This window comes from Talpa europaea, assembly GCF_964194135.1.
Source record: "Talpa europaea genome assembly, chromosome: 4".
Lineage (NCBI taxonomy): Eukaryota > Metazoa > Chordata > Mammalia > Eulipotyphla > Talpidae > Talpa > Talpa europaea.
In genome coordinates, this window is record NC_140070.1 from 109362434 (window position 1) to 109379823 (window position 17390).

Consider the following 17390-nt stretch of genomic DNA (forward strand, 5'->3'; position numbering starts at 1 on the left):
CGCACCTGCTGCTCCCCTCAGCAGTGTATTTCGTTGGTCTGCCTGTTCTGTTCCCCGCTCTGGCTCTGGTGAATTCTCTCACCCCCCCCCCCCACGCTTCTGACTGTACCCAGTGCTTGTATAAATAAATAAATAAATCTTTTTTAAAAAAAAAAGAAATTAAAAATAAAAAGAAAATCATGTGCATGTGCTACATCAAGTTCAACACCAAAAGTACAGTTCCATCCTTAAGCATACAACTGACCCCTTCTTGCCCCCTTCCCCTTTTGGCAATGTATATTCACGGTGGAATACACTCCAGCTGTTAAAAAAAAAAATCAAATCTTGCCATTTGCAGCACCGTGGATGAACCTAGCATGAACCAAGAGTGACGTAGGGAAATAGCTCAGACGGGGAAAGACGAACACTGTGCGCTTTTATTCATATGAGGAATATAGAGACTTCACTTTCAAGAGCAATGAGCACATTTTGCCCAAGCGCCACTCTCCATTTTGTTTTACTGTGCTTCTGGTTAAATTTCATGTCATTTTCCATTCCTGTTCTGTGCTCTGAAGGCAATAAATATTTACTAAATTTGAAGTTAACATGAAAAATAGAAATAGCACATTCTCTGCTCTTCAGGGAAATCTTTCCCTTTCTGTGTCTCAGGTCTCCTAGCTCCAAAGTGAAGGTGGTGGAGGGGATTATCCTTCAAGTCCCTCCTATCAGCCTTCCACATGTCCATGATGTCAGCATCTCTTTATCTTGCATGCTTTTTGAAATAACAAGAATCGCAGGCCATTTCCATTTGCTGGACTTTTATTGAAACTCTGACTGCCCAAAGGAGCCAGATCGTGTGGCCTGGGCTTCTATTTAAATCTCTGACAGACTAGAGAATCTTTGTTTAAAATTATATTTTGTTAATCCATCATGTGGATGTGGAGTTTGCTATTTTTAATACATGCTCTACACAGCCCAGTTATTCATGGCTGAGAGTTTGCCACAGAACTTCAGAGCTGTATTTAAAAACAAACAGCTCCAGGGAAGCAAGAAGAAGACTGCTTTCACACATTAATAAAATTTGGGAGTGGGAAAGCAGAAGGGCAGAGCTATTCCTAAGTGGGACAACTGTTTGAGCAAAGAGTTTCTCTGGTCTGTTTGATGCTGCAGGAGCAAGTAAAGGAATGACCTACCTAGTGCTTATTTAGATGGTAGATGTCACTGACTTTTCCTGAATGACTTGTCAAAACTTTAGAAATACACACTTTTGTTACATGGCTGAACATTCTTTAATATCGTCAAATAATTATTTTCTCTTTTGTTTAATCTGTCTCTCCATCAACTTTCTAGGTCATATAACTTATGGGGGGGTGTTGGAGGAGAGGGAAAGGCATGAATTTAGAAGCATTTAATTAAAATAAAGCAGAAACACCTGTATTTACCATAATTCTGTTCTGGGAAACCATAGATAGATTACATCGAGGTATTTAATTGTAGCAAAACACATCCAAAGACTGAATTCCTGAAAAAAAAAAAAAAAGACTGAATTCCTGGACTTTGGGGCTTATTTGGTATTCTTCTTTCATTTATTCAAGCGTATTAATTAAGGTCATAGGATGCCTCAGGAGTTGTATTAAATGCAGTGCTTCCAGTGGTACTAGGTAGACATGGCACTTACCCTTGAGGAGGTCATAGGACCCAGAGGTTAAAACAGCTCACAAGAGACTAATTCATGAAATTATGGTCCTGATCCTTTTTCCCTATTTTGCCAATTCTACAAGATATTTTATACCATCTTGTCAGAGTTCTATAAGAACATATGAAAGGTATTTAGTTGACTATTGAGGACATCCTTACATATAAAAGTCTTTCAAGGTCAGTAATTAATTAGAATTTTGATTTGGCTGAATAGCTAATGTAGAATCTAGCCACCATTCGTTGATTCACTCATTCCAAATATCCAAGACCCAGTACTTAGGCACAGTTAGAACAATTTCCTGTCAACTACTATTTCTCCCTATATATAAGTATCACAGTAAGAGGAAAAACAAGGGAAGAGACTTATCATGCTTTTGGAAAAAAAATGACTTTTTTGCCAGACTTATTTCAAACTGTGTTATGTAGTTTGGAGATTGTTACTTGTATGGATGAACTAGGATGATGCTGATCCATGGAATGACTGTGCCCTAGCCCGCTGTCTTGTAGAGGCCTATCATTGATCATGTGAGATGCATTGACAGGTGGGAGTGAATCAATTTGTGCTAGAGTTCCAAGCATTTGCACAGCTTATTCCACTGCCCAAGAAACGGTAACACCCTCTCACTGAGAAGTCAGGGCAGCATAGCAGAACTGCAAAAGCTGGAGATTTTAAGTAGTTACCTCATCAGTCCATCAACATTTATCCGGACATGCATCCTTCTTCAATACTGAGTGGTGAGAGAAGTAAACCAAAAGCAAAGGAAATTAACTGATCCTACCAAAGTTTTTCATTCATTAATTGATTAAATAAATTTTGACAACCTTCATCCAGGGCTAAAAGCTGTGGGAAATACAAAGATGGATGAAATGTAACACTTTTTCATTCCTGGTTTTTTTTTCCTAAATTTTAATTTTGGGGTTACATTTTTGCTCTTCCGTATGTGCACTTACCCTCTTTCAAACTACCTGTGCCAATACTCTCTCTGCCTCCCTCCTTCTATCTCCTGTTCCCTCAGGCAACCATCACATTTATTCCTACAATATTTTGCCTATGCATATTTTTGCTATTTTATTCCACAGATGAGTGAAAACATCTGATCTCTCATTTTCTGAATTATTCACTTAATATAATTACTTTGAGTTCCATCCATTTTGTTCCAAAAGCCACTAGTTCATCTTTTCCAGAGCTGTATAGTATTCCATTGAGTCTGTATTCCACAATTCCTTTTATCTGTTCATCAGTTGAAGAACACTTATGTTGGTTCCATGACCTGGTAGAAGTGCTATTTACCTGGGCTTACCTAAATCTTTTCATATTAAAATTTGGTATGTTTTTGTTTAAAATTTTTATTGATGGGGCTCCCTGGTGGAGCAGGGGGTTAACTCTCCACACTGTCAAGCTATCAGCAGCCACTGCAGCATGAGTTTGATCCCCAGCCAGGAAGCTAACCCCCATGGGTCAGCGGTCAGCAGAATATTTCAGTCAATCCACCTGTTCTGCTTCCCACTCTGTCTCTGGTCAATCCTCTTACCCCAAACCTCTGGCCTACACCCCAGCTCTTGTAGCATAAATAAAATATATCTTTAAAAAATTATTGAAATATCATTGGTTTACATCATTGTTTATATTTGGGAAGTGTGGATGTAATTTTTATTCTAAATAATCTTATAGTTTAAAAATGTGTTAACAATGATAAAACAATGTAAAATTCATCGGTGTCATAAAAACTTCTAAAAGGATCCAATGAATGTTGTTACCACTCTGGGGGAGAGTCTTAGGGAAGGCTTTCCAGACAAAGTAGGAATTGGCTTGATTTAAAATTGGGGAGTAAAGAGGAGAGGCTTCCAGGAGCATGTCAGTAGTCAGATCTGAGTTTTGTAAAGATCACGGTGGCAACAATGTGGAGAACAGATCGGAAAAGGGAAAGGATTACATTGACAACAACAATGGTAGCAGGTAATATTTAATTATGCACTATCTGTTTTTGACCTTGCACTTTGTGCACAACCCACTTTATCTCATGTAGTCCTCAAAACAGCCTAGGGGACAGGAATTATTATTATCTCCGTTTTGTAGGGAAAGGGAGGCAGAACCTGGATTACTTTCCCAGTCTACTGAAACAGTTTACATTCTTGGTCATGAGAACCCAGGTAAGAAAATGAAAAAGTGGACTGTGGGTTAGAGAAGAAAGGGAATTTGGAGGGTGAGGACTATAACTTTTGTTTCTAAGAACCAATAGGCCTCCTACATGTTTCAGTCAAAACCTCGTAACCAGTAAAAACACCTCTGAAATCCTATATTGTCTAAAGCACCATGACTTAGATGGAACCGTGTCCTTTGGCTTATAACATTCCCCCAGATTCTGGCATTCTGCCTGGTAAATAGTGAGTGTTCAAATTGTATTGAATGAATTTTTACCTCATCATTCAACATTTATTGGAACCTGTGGCAATTCATTCTTTGCTTGCCTCCCCCATACTCACCGGTTCACTTTAGTTTCCCTGTCTTTATACTAGAGAAGGCTGGACCTCGTTAACTCATGCTACGTTAAGTTGAATTAGCTGTTATAAAGGAAAATTAACTACCTAGGGCAATGATAGGGATAATTTAGTGGTTAACAGGAGTGTCTGTACGGGGCGGGTGGACATTCATTTTTGATAAGCTAAATCCTATCATCTCTGGCAATCTGTGCGAAAAGGATAGCATATAGATTTCATTTTCCTTAAGCAGGTTCCTTCACGATCTAAGAGCACTGGAGTTCTTGGGATGGAAACACGCCGGTAGAGCTGTCCTAGTCCAGGACACCGCCCTTAAAATCAGACAGAGGAAGACTCCGTCTCCTTGAAAGTGCTTGTCAAGCCCAGCCCCAAAAGGGGGTGGAGACTGAGAAAGAATACGTCTACACCTCGAACGTCTGCCCGAGCACAGATTGCCAAGTGGCTTAGGCGCGCAGACCTCTGTCATTTATTTATTTTTCTTTCCACTGGGTGCGCTGTCCCTTTAAATGGGGACGCTGGTGCTGGCTCCGTAGCCCTGGAGCCGGCAGCTTGTTGATTTCAGAGCTGGTGAATTTCACATTGTTTCCACTTCACTTTCCTTGCTCAGGGGGGTTGGCTCGGGTTGGCGCTGCGACCGCTGTCGCCGCTGCCAGCGAGGTCCAGAGGAGGGCAGGGACCTGCAGCATCGGGGCCGGCGTGGGGCGGCAGGAGAGGGTGTCGGGGCCACACACGCACCCTCGCTGCAGTCCAGCTCCTGAATCCCGGACGCCGGGAGCCCTGAGAGCTGGGACCGCCCGCCCAGACCTAGCCTTCCAGCCCGCCCGCCCACGGGCCGGGGCCAAAGCCGGGGAGCCGGCGAAGGGAGGAGGCCCCGGGGGGCGGGGTGGGGGGCGGGGGTGGGTGCTGCCGCCGCGGCGGAGCTGCTACTCGGCGCGTTTTGCATGAAGATGGCGGCTCCCACCGCCAGCAAGGCAGCCTCCCTGGGCTGTAACAACAAGCCTGCGTTCCCGGAGCTGGATTTCAGGTCGGGAGCTCGAGTGGAGGAATTGAACAAACTCATCCAAGAATTCACGAAGCACGACCAGCGGGAATACGATGACCAGAGAGCACTGGAGATTCACACAGCCAAGGATTTCATCTTTTCCATGCTGGGTAAGGAGAAAAAGGGGTTGTGTGTGATGCGTGTGATGGGAAAAGCGTGTGTGTGTGTGTGTGTGTGTGTGTGATGGGAAGAGGGGTAAAGAACCCATTCCCCCTTCTTGCCCTTTCTATCCTTCTTGGTTTTTCTTCCCAGAGTCGGGGTGCTTGGGGTAGACCCCATCATCTCTGTTTCGCCTCTTCCCTTCTTTCTCAGCCGAAAGCTTTACTGCCTTCCCTCATTTCCTTACTCTACTTTGCGCCGGTCTTGTCCACCCCAACCCCCCTCCAACCCCCGGGCTGGTCACTGGCTCTTTTGTTAATTTTGCACCGACCCGGGGCTGGTAGGCAGGTGAAGTGCTCCTGGTGAAACGTCTCACTGTCGGGGAGAAGCCCCTGGAAGCTAAGCGGTCCAGGTGAGACCCGGCAGCGCCTTTCAGTTCAGGGATCTGGTTCCGAGGCTGGGACCTGCGCTTTCCCAGCGCCGTCTCGGGTCCTCTCCTGCGCTCCGGGCGCGGAGACGGCTGGACGCTCTGGCCCGGCGCCCGAGCGACAAGTTGCTTCTCTAGTCGTGCGGCGCGGCGCTGTCACGCCGAGCCCCCGGTGGCCAAACTTGTTGGGTGTTCCTTAGTAACCCGCCGAAGTAGGCTGGGCGCCCGGAGTTCCTGCAACTTTGATTTGCAAATCGACTTCCCTTTGAAGCAGTCGGAAGCATTTCCGGTGCTTCTTTGGGATGCTGGTTGATTTGGGAATTCCCAGCTGCAAAATGCCCCTTCTCAGAGCTGAGATCCCAAGGAACACGCTGTCCCCTTCCTTTGTGTATTGTCCTTGCGCTGACCAAGAGAGTTGCCTCGAGTTTCCGACCCCAGGAAACGTCAGGGTTAGAATAATCCGCCCCCTCCCCCCTGCCCCCAAGCCTGGCATCCACAGTTCTTCAAACAGATTGTTGAATGTAAAGGAAAACCGTTGAGCCCGGCCTGGGAGACTTAACCCGGTTTCAGGTGTCCTGTCGTTCAGATTACAGTATTGCTACTGAGCCGCATGAGTGTCCGCTGCCGGGAGCCTCCCATTTAGCTTTTGGCTCCACCAGTGGAACCCGACTGGCATACCTTGCCTGGCCTGGCAGTTAACGTGCCGCAGAACTGAGACTCGATGTAGCGCTGCCCTAACGCGTATTTCTCTGCGCTCTACAAATACATACTGGGCCAGTTTTCCCGGTAGTGGAAAATTTAACTGGGGTGGAAAAAATTAGCCACAGAGAAAGATAGCTTTCGTCTTCCTCCTGCCCTTTATTTGAGTTTCAGCCAGCTGTCTTTTGTTGCTGGTTATCCTAGGGTGCTCGCTTCCCTGTCGGCTTTTATCCTCCACACAGTCTGAGTGAAAGGTAATACAAATTGAACATGAGTTTGCTTCGGGAAGTTGGATGAAATATGTTAAAACTTGAGGTTGGTTTTTACCTTTTGCCCCACACTCCCCAAAGGTATCCTTGATATTATGTCATTGAAAAGCTCTCTACCATGCGATTTTTTAGGTGAGTTAAATGTGTGTGTTTTTAAAACGACTCTCTAACCTGGTGGGAGTGAGCTTCTAGAGTGGTACTTACAACTTCACAAAGATTCTAGCTCCCAAAATCTTCAATGTGATTGTCAGGAAGATGGGGACATAAAGAGAATGCTTAGAGTAATTATTTAAGTTGCTTAATCATGGCCTTTCTTTTTGAAATAAATAATGCAAGTCTGCCACTGTCTAGTTCTGTCAGTTTGGATGTCTCCTCCCCTGGATAATGCACAAGGAAAGGGGCTAGTTCACTAAAAATGGGAGGGTAAAAGGAGGAGTAAATTGAATTGCCCAGCTGGTCAGGAACTCTATTCTAACCCCAGAGCTGATGCACTGAATTAGCAAAGCCTTTATCCAGATATGATGGGTGAATTATAACAGGGCTCTTAATTTACAAGTGTTTAATGTGATGAGTGGCATTGTTTTGATGGATAAACTAAATTCTCTCTTATTCCTTTCTAGCAGATTGACCTTGCTGGAGAGTGTTTCTTGCCCCCCTGGGAATCTGGCTTTTTTCTACCTGCAGGAGAGAAAATTCAGGAGTGTCATTTAAGCTTTTTGCCCCTCTGGACACTAGAAGGCAGATGGTGAAATGAGCTTGCCTGTGTGTGGTGGCGCATTCATTTGTGTGTCCTTGCTTTTCTTTAATGAGGTGCTGGCTGCTCTAGACAAGTGAAGGTTTGGTGACAGCAAGGGTCCCCGTGTGGATTTACTTTTTTCTAAAGCGGATTTTCACTTGGCTGATAAAACAAAATCTTTTTGTGCACTTTGTTTCACTGGCCACAGCCTTGAGTCTTTCATGAATATGCGAATGAGGTGTCTTAGTGACCCTCAGCTTGTTAAGGTGTCACTGGGGTGACACCAGGCTCCTATTTCTAGGAGTTGTGGGGGGCGAGTTCCCTTGGCTTTGTTCAGCCTCTGTCTAAACTGTACCTGAGGATTGCCAGTTGCTTAAAAAAACACTATGCACTTGCACAGAATGAAATGCAGAGAAATTTGGTGCAAGCCTCTTTAAGGAAGCTGTTTTCAACATGGGATAGGGGAAAACTGCAGGGGGGTGGCACAGCCACTTTCTTTTCATATAAGGTTGTTAGTTTGGAATAAAGTTGCCCAACTCCCCACACCCTTTTGTCTACTTTGGATACAACTTCACTCAGAAGTGTGAAGCCATGGTAGAGAGTTGCCATAATCAGTGACCTGGCAACACCAGGGAACTTCACTATCCTATTGGAGCAAGGTTCTACACAGGCTATGGGGTTGATCTGCAGAGTCTAGGGAGTCACTAGGGTCTCAGTGGTCTCTGTCATCTATCCTGACTTTCTCTGCTTATGCAGAGATTGATTCCTTGGAGACAGCTAGAGTCGTCTAGATTAATTTCTTATTTCTCCATACCTTGGTCTTTTAGGAGAATGATTGCTATTATTATCTAGTTAATATTTGGGAGCCCAGATTGTGTGAGAGGCTGGCAGTGCATAATAAACACCATTTATCAAAATTCAGGGAAATTGCCAGAGTTCATTAATGTTTTAATAATATTTGGTATTTGCATAATGTCTCTGCCAGTTCTTTTGTTATCTTCATTCCCTGGTGAGGTTGAATGGAGACTGGTTGTGTCGCCATTGGACAGATCCAGAACTGGGGGTATGCAGAAGCTAGAGCAGCCAAGAAGAAGACAAGTCAGTGCTTACCCAACAACTGGTCTGTACCCTGGCATTGTTAGTAGGATGGCTTTCATTTACAGATTGCCTTCTCCATGCCAGGGACATCACACAGAGCTATAGTAGACTATGTAGGTATTGCTTTCCCATTACACAGATGAAGATAGTGAAATTTGGTGGGGCTAAGAGCCATTCAGATTCCTATGGCTAATAAATGGAAGAGATGTTATTAAAACTGAAGCAACCTGAATCTAAGATTTGTTCCTTTGTTACAAACTATTAAACATAGGATGCATTAATTCAGAAGAAGGGCTTTGTTTAAAGAAATATTATTGTTTCTTTCTAGATTTTGTTTCTGATTTCAAGTATAAGTACTAGTTTAATCCAAGTAGCACCTGTGATGATTTCCGGAGCAATGCGAGTCATAATCTTTACTCCATAAATTCACTCATTTGAATTTATGGTTGAATAAAACCATGGTCTGTTGAAATCTGTCATTTTGTTCCAGTCTGCCTCTTGCTGGTTGGGAGGTCTTAGTTTTTTCATCTGCTACACATAGTTAACAGTAACAGTTTCAGAATTATGTGTGAATGTGAAGTTACTTTGTAAATGAAAAAGGCTTTATTATTTCTTTAAAGAAATGGGCATTACTAGACCATCTAGTGAATGAACACACTGGAATTACTTCTGCAGCTTGGTTTCCAAAAGGATTGTGGAGTATGATTAGAGGCAGCCTAGAAGAATATAGGCTCTGACTATAGAGGACATGATTAATTCCAACATACATTGCCATTTGTTATGCTTATTCTGTGTGCTGACCATTGTGCTAGCTAACTGCGTAAATCCATTAGTTCATGTAATGTCCTTCCAAGAACTTTGTAAGAATAAATACCATCATATCTCCATTGGCGATGAAGTATTAGATGTGTAATAGATTAGCTGTATGAAATAGTTTACGATGGGTATTACCCATCTTATGAAACAAAGAGGCTCAAAGAGGTCAAATATTTATACCCAGATGGTACAGGTTTTGTATTTGAACCCTGTAATGTCTTACTCAAAGTTCATGTTCCTCCACTGTACTAGCCATCAGTTTCCAATGCACTTGGGTTAAATACCAAAAGGCCCCACTTCCCAGAAATTCACCATCCAGTTTCCTGCTTGTGTAGGAGCAGAAATGATTTTTCCTGTCTGTCTTTATCGCTTCTTTTATATTCATGCACTCAGCAAATATTTACTGACTATTTTGCTGTCTGCAAGAAGTATGCAGGGTCCTGAGGTGAGTAATGGTGAACATCTCTGAGAAATTTATATGCATCTTGGGAGACCCCTCCCTCTTTTCCTTTGCCCCCAACTCTAGGAGAGTAAATTTGCTGACTCCTGTCTTTTTTTTCAGACTCAAATACCACATGGCCACTTCCAAGTTCTAAACTTGTAGTATGGTGCTTCTGAGTGCTGTGGACCTTCCCCAGTTGAGACACTTTCTACCTCTTTAAAACACATCATTTTGAAGTCCTACTTTCCAGTGTTTGCCATGTTTCTCATAATGACTTCATTAAGCAGTATTTATTAAGGAATTTTATTGTGAATCGTTGCTCTGTGGGTCTCTCCAAGTCTTGGCAAGCTCCTTTGCATTCTGTCATTAGTGAGTTCTATCTGTATAACACACAAGATTAACTTTGAAGTCTCTTCCAGCTCTGAAATCATCCTGCATCTAAGGCAGGGAGGTACCTCTGAACATTTGTCTTGCTACTAGTTTGGTTTCAGTTCTTCTGGTCCTAGGCAGTCACTGCCTTTTCTCCTGGACAGAGACGCCCTTGAGCTGTCCATCCTTGACCTTTCCTGATGCATTGTGGGGCCACCCATGGAATGATTCATTGCTCACAATTAGGCGGGGCCCCTTCTGTATTCACAGAAATGTTCTATTCCAACATATCAGATTGATAACTTATCATTGACTGTTAGCTCTTTAGATTCTCCTAAAGCTTTTTAACAATTTGGAATCTCTACTCCCATTTTAGACTTTGAATCAGAAGTCCTAGAAATTCCCAAACTGGCTACTGTGCTTGGGCTGATGTTTTCCTGGGTTGAGTCTGATGTCCAGGATTGGGGCTGATATTGTATATTTCCCATCCCATAGCCCTGCTTCGATGTACAGTGAGCCTGATCCCAGTTGGCTTCTGAAACTAGAGAATCAGGCTGCTGAGCCTAATGAGCAGACATGTCTGCTGGCTTCCAGAACTGGAGTCCTTCCACCATACCTCCCACAGAGGCTGCGAGGCATGGTGATTGAGATGATTAGTGTTTTCCCTGTGTCAGAGGTTGTAATAGGGCTTTTTATCACTGTATCATTTACTCATCCTACCCCTTTGAGGCAAAGAACTACAGGGAGCCCTAGGATTGGAAAAATTCAGAAATTTCACAAGTTTACCAGCAAATAAGTGACATAGCTGGTACTTAACGAAGGTCAAACTGATGCAAAACCCTTGCTTTTAACCTAATGATCCTATTCTGCCCTCAAGAATGGTAGAAGATCTAGATTGTAGCCCCATGTTTTCCATTTCCTTGCTCTGTGACTGGGCAAGTTACTTCACTACTCTGAGTCTTGGTTTTTGAATACATAAGAGGGGACTAATAATGCCTTCCTCATGTGCGTGTGGGCGCTTTCATTTCTGAATCTAGCAATGTCTGCATGGTGCAAAAGGATGTTTCTGACCTCTAGTACCAGCTGTATTTTGTATTCTGTGATATAGATGTTAACCTTAATACATCTCTTAACTTTATTGGGCATTTTTGCCTCTTTTCCAAAAAAAAAACAAGAAGAAAGTAAAATCACCTCTAAATTGTAATCACTATTAATTACTATTATAATTATTTTCTTTGTTTTTCCTAGGCACCTAGAAATGCTCAGACCCACTCATACTTACATGTGTGTAGTTTTATAGACAAAGAATCATATTGGATAAGTGTGTTTTTTAAGAATTATCAGTATGTTGTTATCTGCTATATTTTTAAAAAGGAGCTATAAACTGAAGCCCATGGTATGATGTTCTCCAAACTTCTATTATGCATTGCCTTTTATTCCAAAGGGCACCATTCTGGAACTTGGAACATATTCTGTGATTTCATAATTTTGGGTGATGAAATTTCACTTTGGCCGCTCTGGAGGGTCTTACCATTCTTGCAAAGTAGAGTCCTGTCTCTTCCTGTTTTACATGGTGACATAATACCACCCATATTCTTCACTTTCTTCCCTTGCAAAGATGATATTCTCTGTCAGGATTTCGTAACCGGGGCTGTGGAAACAGTCTGTGAACTTCACTGGGGAAAAATAGACCTTTATTTTTATTAACCTCTAACTGAAACATGGCATTTCTTTTCATTATAAAAGCAAGTAACAAACCATAATGGTATTCATGAGTGGTACCTATGTTTTTGGCTTTTGTCACCAATAAAAATCACAGATACATTTCACATTATAGTTGCTGCAGATATCTAAAAAATTCTAATTCATTGATTGTGCTTGGCCACTATGGTGTGTTATGAGACATGCTACTAGATTTTATTTAATGCATTAATGAAGAATCATGTACTCTCATATTTATTTTTATATGCATTGTGTGTCTTAATACTGACTTTCTTTGAAATTCTGTGTAATTTTATCCTATTCATATAGACAGACTATTGTTTTTGGTAGCCCATAGGCTTTCCAGCCTGTGAAATGATCTGTGTCACAGAGATGGCTGAATCTTCACTTTTAAGAAGGGATTGAGAACCCCCATCTGTGCTTTGTTTTCCTTGCCCAGCTGAAATGCTGTGTGACTTTGGAATATTTTCTCTCTCTCTCTAAGGGGGAAAAATTTACCTTCTGTGTTCTCCTAATACCTGGTCTCCTTTTATAGTCCTAACCCAGTCTCCCCCATACTATATGTTAAAGAATTCCTGGCTTATTTATCTTTGCTGCACCCAGTGAGGCCATGTAAGTAGCCACAGATGTTTATGGAGTATTCAGTGACTTGATTCTTTTAAAAGAGCACTACCATGTGAGGCTTCTTATGTCGGTCTCTATTTAAGCAACACACACTTTCTAACATTCTCTTTATCATTTGCCCCTTCCGTTAAGCCATGCAATTTCATCTTTTCTGGAGTCAGATCTGATCACCTTATGTAGCAGAGAGAGGTCGGGGGTATTTTCAGGATTCCAAGAATAACATTCATATAGACATAGCCTTAAAGATTTAAGAAATATCCCAAGTTAATTGCTGTAGCTTGTTGACCATGAGCAGCAACTGTGACTTGTGGGAATGTCCCCTTGTAGCTTCTACCTTTTCTCCCTACTTTCCTAGGGTACTCATGGGCCTCTCAGAGCTTTTCAGAATGTTGGGAAGGCATAACTCATCTTTTCCAGAAAGGTGTTCCATCTGCTTACCAGTCAACCTCTAAGAGTTTGGATATTTACTCTGGAATCCAAAATGTAGAGTTCCTTATTATAAATTTCTATTATTAATCATAATTTCAACCACAGATTACTTAAATATTCACATCTGGTATGACATGGGATTGTCCTTTGGACAGGCTTTTGAGAAAGGCTGAGTAGGAACTCACAACCCCCATTTACAGACAGGGATACTGAGACTCTGGGAGATGATGTGACTTAGTGGTAGGTAATAGAGTAAGTTCTAGAACAGGACTAAACCCGAATCTTGAACATCTGCCCACAGGGTGCTTGTGGGGATGCTAGGGGGAGCCTGTATTCACAGACTAGGCAATGCAACAGCTTCATTCCTCTCTGGACTGCTCTCCTCTATGAACCGAGGGTGTGTAGCGGGTGACCATAGAATGGTTAAGTACATGCCCTATAGGTATGCATTCCCTGTCTTAGGATCCGCATGTTAGGCCTTGCCCAACTGGTTCTGAGAGTCTGTAACAGTGTTTACAGCGGACCTGGGCATGTACTTGCCATCTGAGTGATCTCTTTAAGGACAGTTCATAATTATGCCATTATGTGAAGCCCTGTCTCCAGGAAACAGCTCTCTGCTTTTCGTCCTCTTAAGTGCCTTTTCATGAATTCCCTCTGCACAAGATAAAAAGACAGATAACTAGGAACAGTGCTGCCATGAATAAAGCTGGCACGGGGACCTGTTGTTCAGTGTTAGTTTTTTATATTTTTTCCTTCACACACACAAAAAGACATGATTACTGTTTGTGAGTTATGTCAAGTCAGTAGTGGGAGTTGTTTAAAGTCTTGATTCATTTTTTGTTTCTTCTAACCATATTTGCATTTCTACAATGTATATAGAATGGTGTTAAGCATTTATTCTTTAATTTATAAAGTCACCCAGCATATATTGGAGTGAGTACCATGTGCTGGTGTAGAGAAAGGCTGGATTACCTGCCCTCAAAAGGCCATTTGTAGCTATGTGATTGTGATTTCACCTGATAGCCTAGACTAAAAAAAACTTCACTCCTGTATTAGATGATTTATGGGACAAACTGGTTTTCATGGAATGATAATAAGCCTTTATTTTTATCTAGTCTGCACTTCCAGTTGCATAATCTCATTTTAACTCACTCCTCGCAACAGCCTTATGATGTCCATGTCTATTTTAACAAAGGAAGTGTCCCATGGTCAAAAGAAGTAACTCACTCAAGGTCACTAAATGGTTGAGCTGGGGGTCAGATTCAAGTCCTTTGACGCCACACCCTATTCTTTGTATTTTGTTAAGATTCTAAAAACAGTCTCCCTTATTTCACCGCCCTGTGGCAACCAGTCCCAGGGAATGGAAGAAGAATTTCTGGCCCCTAGAGAGGCACTGAGGATCAGTAGGAAGAACCAAGTCAATACACTGCGAGTCTGCACGTGCCTGTTATCGGTATTCAACTTGTAAGCACTTTTCTGGGCTGCTTCAAGATCACCCTTTTAGCAGGCGCAGCTGTTCTTAATAGCAGCTGCTTGTGCGGATGGTGTTGTGATTAATAAAGGAAACTCAACAGTTTGTTCTTTCAACTGTGCCCTTGGTGTGCGCAGCCTGCTTCCACACAGCTGATGTTTCTGATTTGGAATAACACAGTCCTCGATACAGTGCCTGAGGGGCTCCTCGCCCTTTTGGGAGGAGAGATGGTCCCTCTAGAGCAGAGCTAGTGATGAAAGGTCCACCAGGGATTGGATGGGAAGGAAAATGAGTGCTGTGGCAGCTCAGTACATGCCACTGTTGCTTGGTGCCAGAGTCAGGGATGCCAGGGAGTTGCTGTGAAGGAGATCTCCTCTCACCTCTGTGTCTGAAGGGGCTCACCCACCACTTCTCAGTTGCTCCTCCTGCCAGTTGATCCTCTACCACAGTACTTCTCCAACTTTCCTGTGTGTCAACCTCCTGCTTGGTAAAACACGGATCTCTGGGCCCAATCTCAGAATTTCTAATCTCCTAAGGCTGGTATCCAGTCCTGAGAATTTGCATTTCTAATGAGTTTCCAAGTGATGCAGCTGCTGCTGGTCTAGGGCCCGTGCTTTAACCACCGCTGCTGTGGGGCCAGGCCTGGTCAGCATTGGATGGTTGGAGTCACAGGATGAGTCTGGATTTTTATGTGAAATCTCCAGGTTTTAAATATTGAGAATAAAGTCAACTATTAAAGGAACACAGTGTAAAACTGTAGGTCAAGAACATTCTGGTTCCCAGTTTATTAACCTCTGAGCTACATTCAGGGAAACTCTTGAGCTGCCTGCTCTTGGGGACTGAAACCCAGAGAAGGGCAGTGCTTTATCTATAGGCATACAGATAGTTTTTGGGCTAGAATCATGACTAAACCCCACATTTCCTCCCTACATGTATGTTGGCATTAGTGTTAGTCCTAGTATACTGTGCCTGAAATAAACTTTCCCTTTGAATAGGAAAACTATGTAACTTTGAAAATAACTACAATAAAATAATGTTTACCATGCTCCAGATGGTAAACATAAAGTTCTGTACTTTATATGTAGTAACTAGATTAACCACAGCAACAGTCCTGAGGAAGGTACTATGCTGACTGGTGAGCCATCCAAAGCACAGAGAGGTTAAGTAATTTGTGCAAAGTTACAGAGCCATAGTAGAATGGGATTTTGAACCCAAGAAGTCTGTTCTCAGGCAGAAAGCAGCAAATAGCTATGAACCTTTTCTTTTACCTCATTAAACAAAAGTCCCTTTACTCCTACAAAATGAAAATCATTAATGGATTACTACAATTTTAATACTGCTAGAAAACTTGGAAATGAGGTGGTCTGAATTTTTCCCTCCTGTATTTTATAGAAGTGGAAACTGAAATCCAGAAAGGAAAGGAAGCTTGATCATTGATTAGCTGAACACTGATTTTACTTTTGGGCAGAGTGGGAATTAGGTAAATGTCTGGCAAGTCTTGCTTCCTGAAAAAGGTGTTTGCACTTGAGACATCCACTTAGTACCACTTGCTGCCCAGGGAGGGGCTGCCCAGGCTTACAGGGAAGGGAAGCCACTTGAAGAGGGCTGTGCTTCAAGGTAGGGAACATTTCCCCTGCTAAAAGCTGCCTTGTAGTTTGAATTTCCAGTAATTAATGTGAAAGGATGAGTGCTAAATAATATTGTGGCCACAGTGTATTTCCACTCCATCATGTTGGTTTTTATCTTTTTATTGTCCCTTGTCTGTCTGGCTGCTTTCCTGTGAGATAAGTTCATTTCTTATCCCTGTACTGTTTCCACAGCTTTGAGTATCAAGATGAATATTTTCATCTCAGAACAATCTGTGTATGTGATAAGGCAGGGGACTGGCAGAAGTCTGGGACCAGCCTGCACTGGGAGTGCTGAAGCTCCATGGGCTTGGAAGCTCCTTTGGACTTGAAGGAGGACTAAGGCACACAGAGCCTTAGGAAGACTTAGAGAATTGTAGTAGTCTTCAGAGAATTAGAGAGGAGTTAAACCCATGGGGCTTTTCTTGGGATCAGTTCATCCAACCTCTTCATTCTAGTGATGTAAAAATTCAAGCCCCTACGAAATACTAGAAAACTTCCCCAGTGTTTGCTAGGGACCCTTCTAAGTGCTTTATAATCATTAATCTGTTGAATCTTCACAACAACCTGACATCACTCCCACTTTACAGAGAAGGAAACTAAAGCAGTTAGGTCACTCTCAACTGAGAACAGAGGCAGGATTCTGACCTCTGCAATCCAAACCCTTCCCTGCTTGCACGTTTCCAAAGCCTGAGCAACACCGTGATGCCGGATTCTGTGTTGGCTGCTGACAGACAAACACAGGTGGTGCTAAACTTCACAAGGGGGCCAATGGAGGTGTGGGAATAGTGAGAGTAGAGAACAGGTTTAATGGTCCTGTGGCCAGTTGCTAATAAAATTCTTCTGGCTCCTGGTCAGAGTCTTTACATTCCCTCATCTGGTTTTCCTTGGCAGCCCTCAGGACCAACTTTTTTTTTTTTTTTTTTTTTTTTTGATGCTTGTGACTTATGTTTATTGAAAAGTCCTTTGAAATCTTGTCTCACCCACAGTTTCCTCATTTTGAGAGTAAGAAGGTATCTTGCAGGTAAGTGATTGATTTAAGACTGTATAAAGGTCAAGCAGGCCCTTGATGCTAAGTAAATTAGGGCAGTTGTGAGCATGCAGGGTTTTTTCTCCCTCTCCTCTATCCCCTCCCTACCCAGTGGATTTCATTCCAGATTTAGAATCTTTAACTAGGACATAGTTAATGTTGTCTGTCATTGTGGGGAGGATAGGGAGCAGATCTTTTTGCCATGAAAGGCAGATGCCAAACATAGTCATAAGAAACTTACTTTGAAATCAAAATTTATAAATTGAATTGGGTTTATGTGAATGAAGGAATCTGCTTCTTTAGTGCTGTGACTACT

General features: G+C 42.6%; 1 protein-coding gene across 1 annotated transcript in view; it reads left to right on the forward strand.

Moving 5' to 3' along the window:
• Positions 1–5117: 5117 nt before the first annotated feature.
• Positions 5118–17390, forward strand: part of MB21D2 (Mab-21 domain containing 2) — a gene marked incomplete at both ends in the record, with an annotated part of 95216 nt that continues 82943 nt past the window's right edge. Inside the window, one exon of the mRNA XM_084232346.1 lies at positions 5118–5328. Within this exon, the coding sequence (XP_084088472.1) occupies positions 5118–5328 (211 nt within the window). The remainder of the gene's footprint in view (positions 5329–17390) is intronic.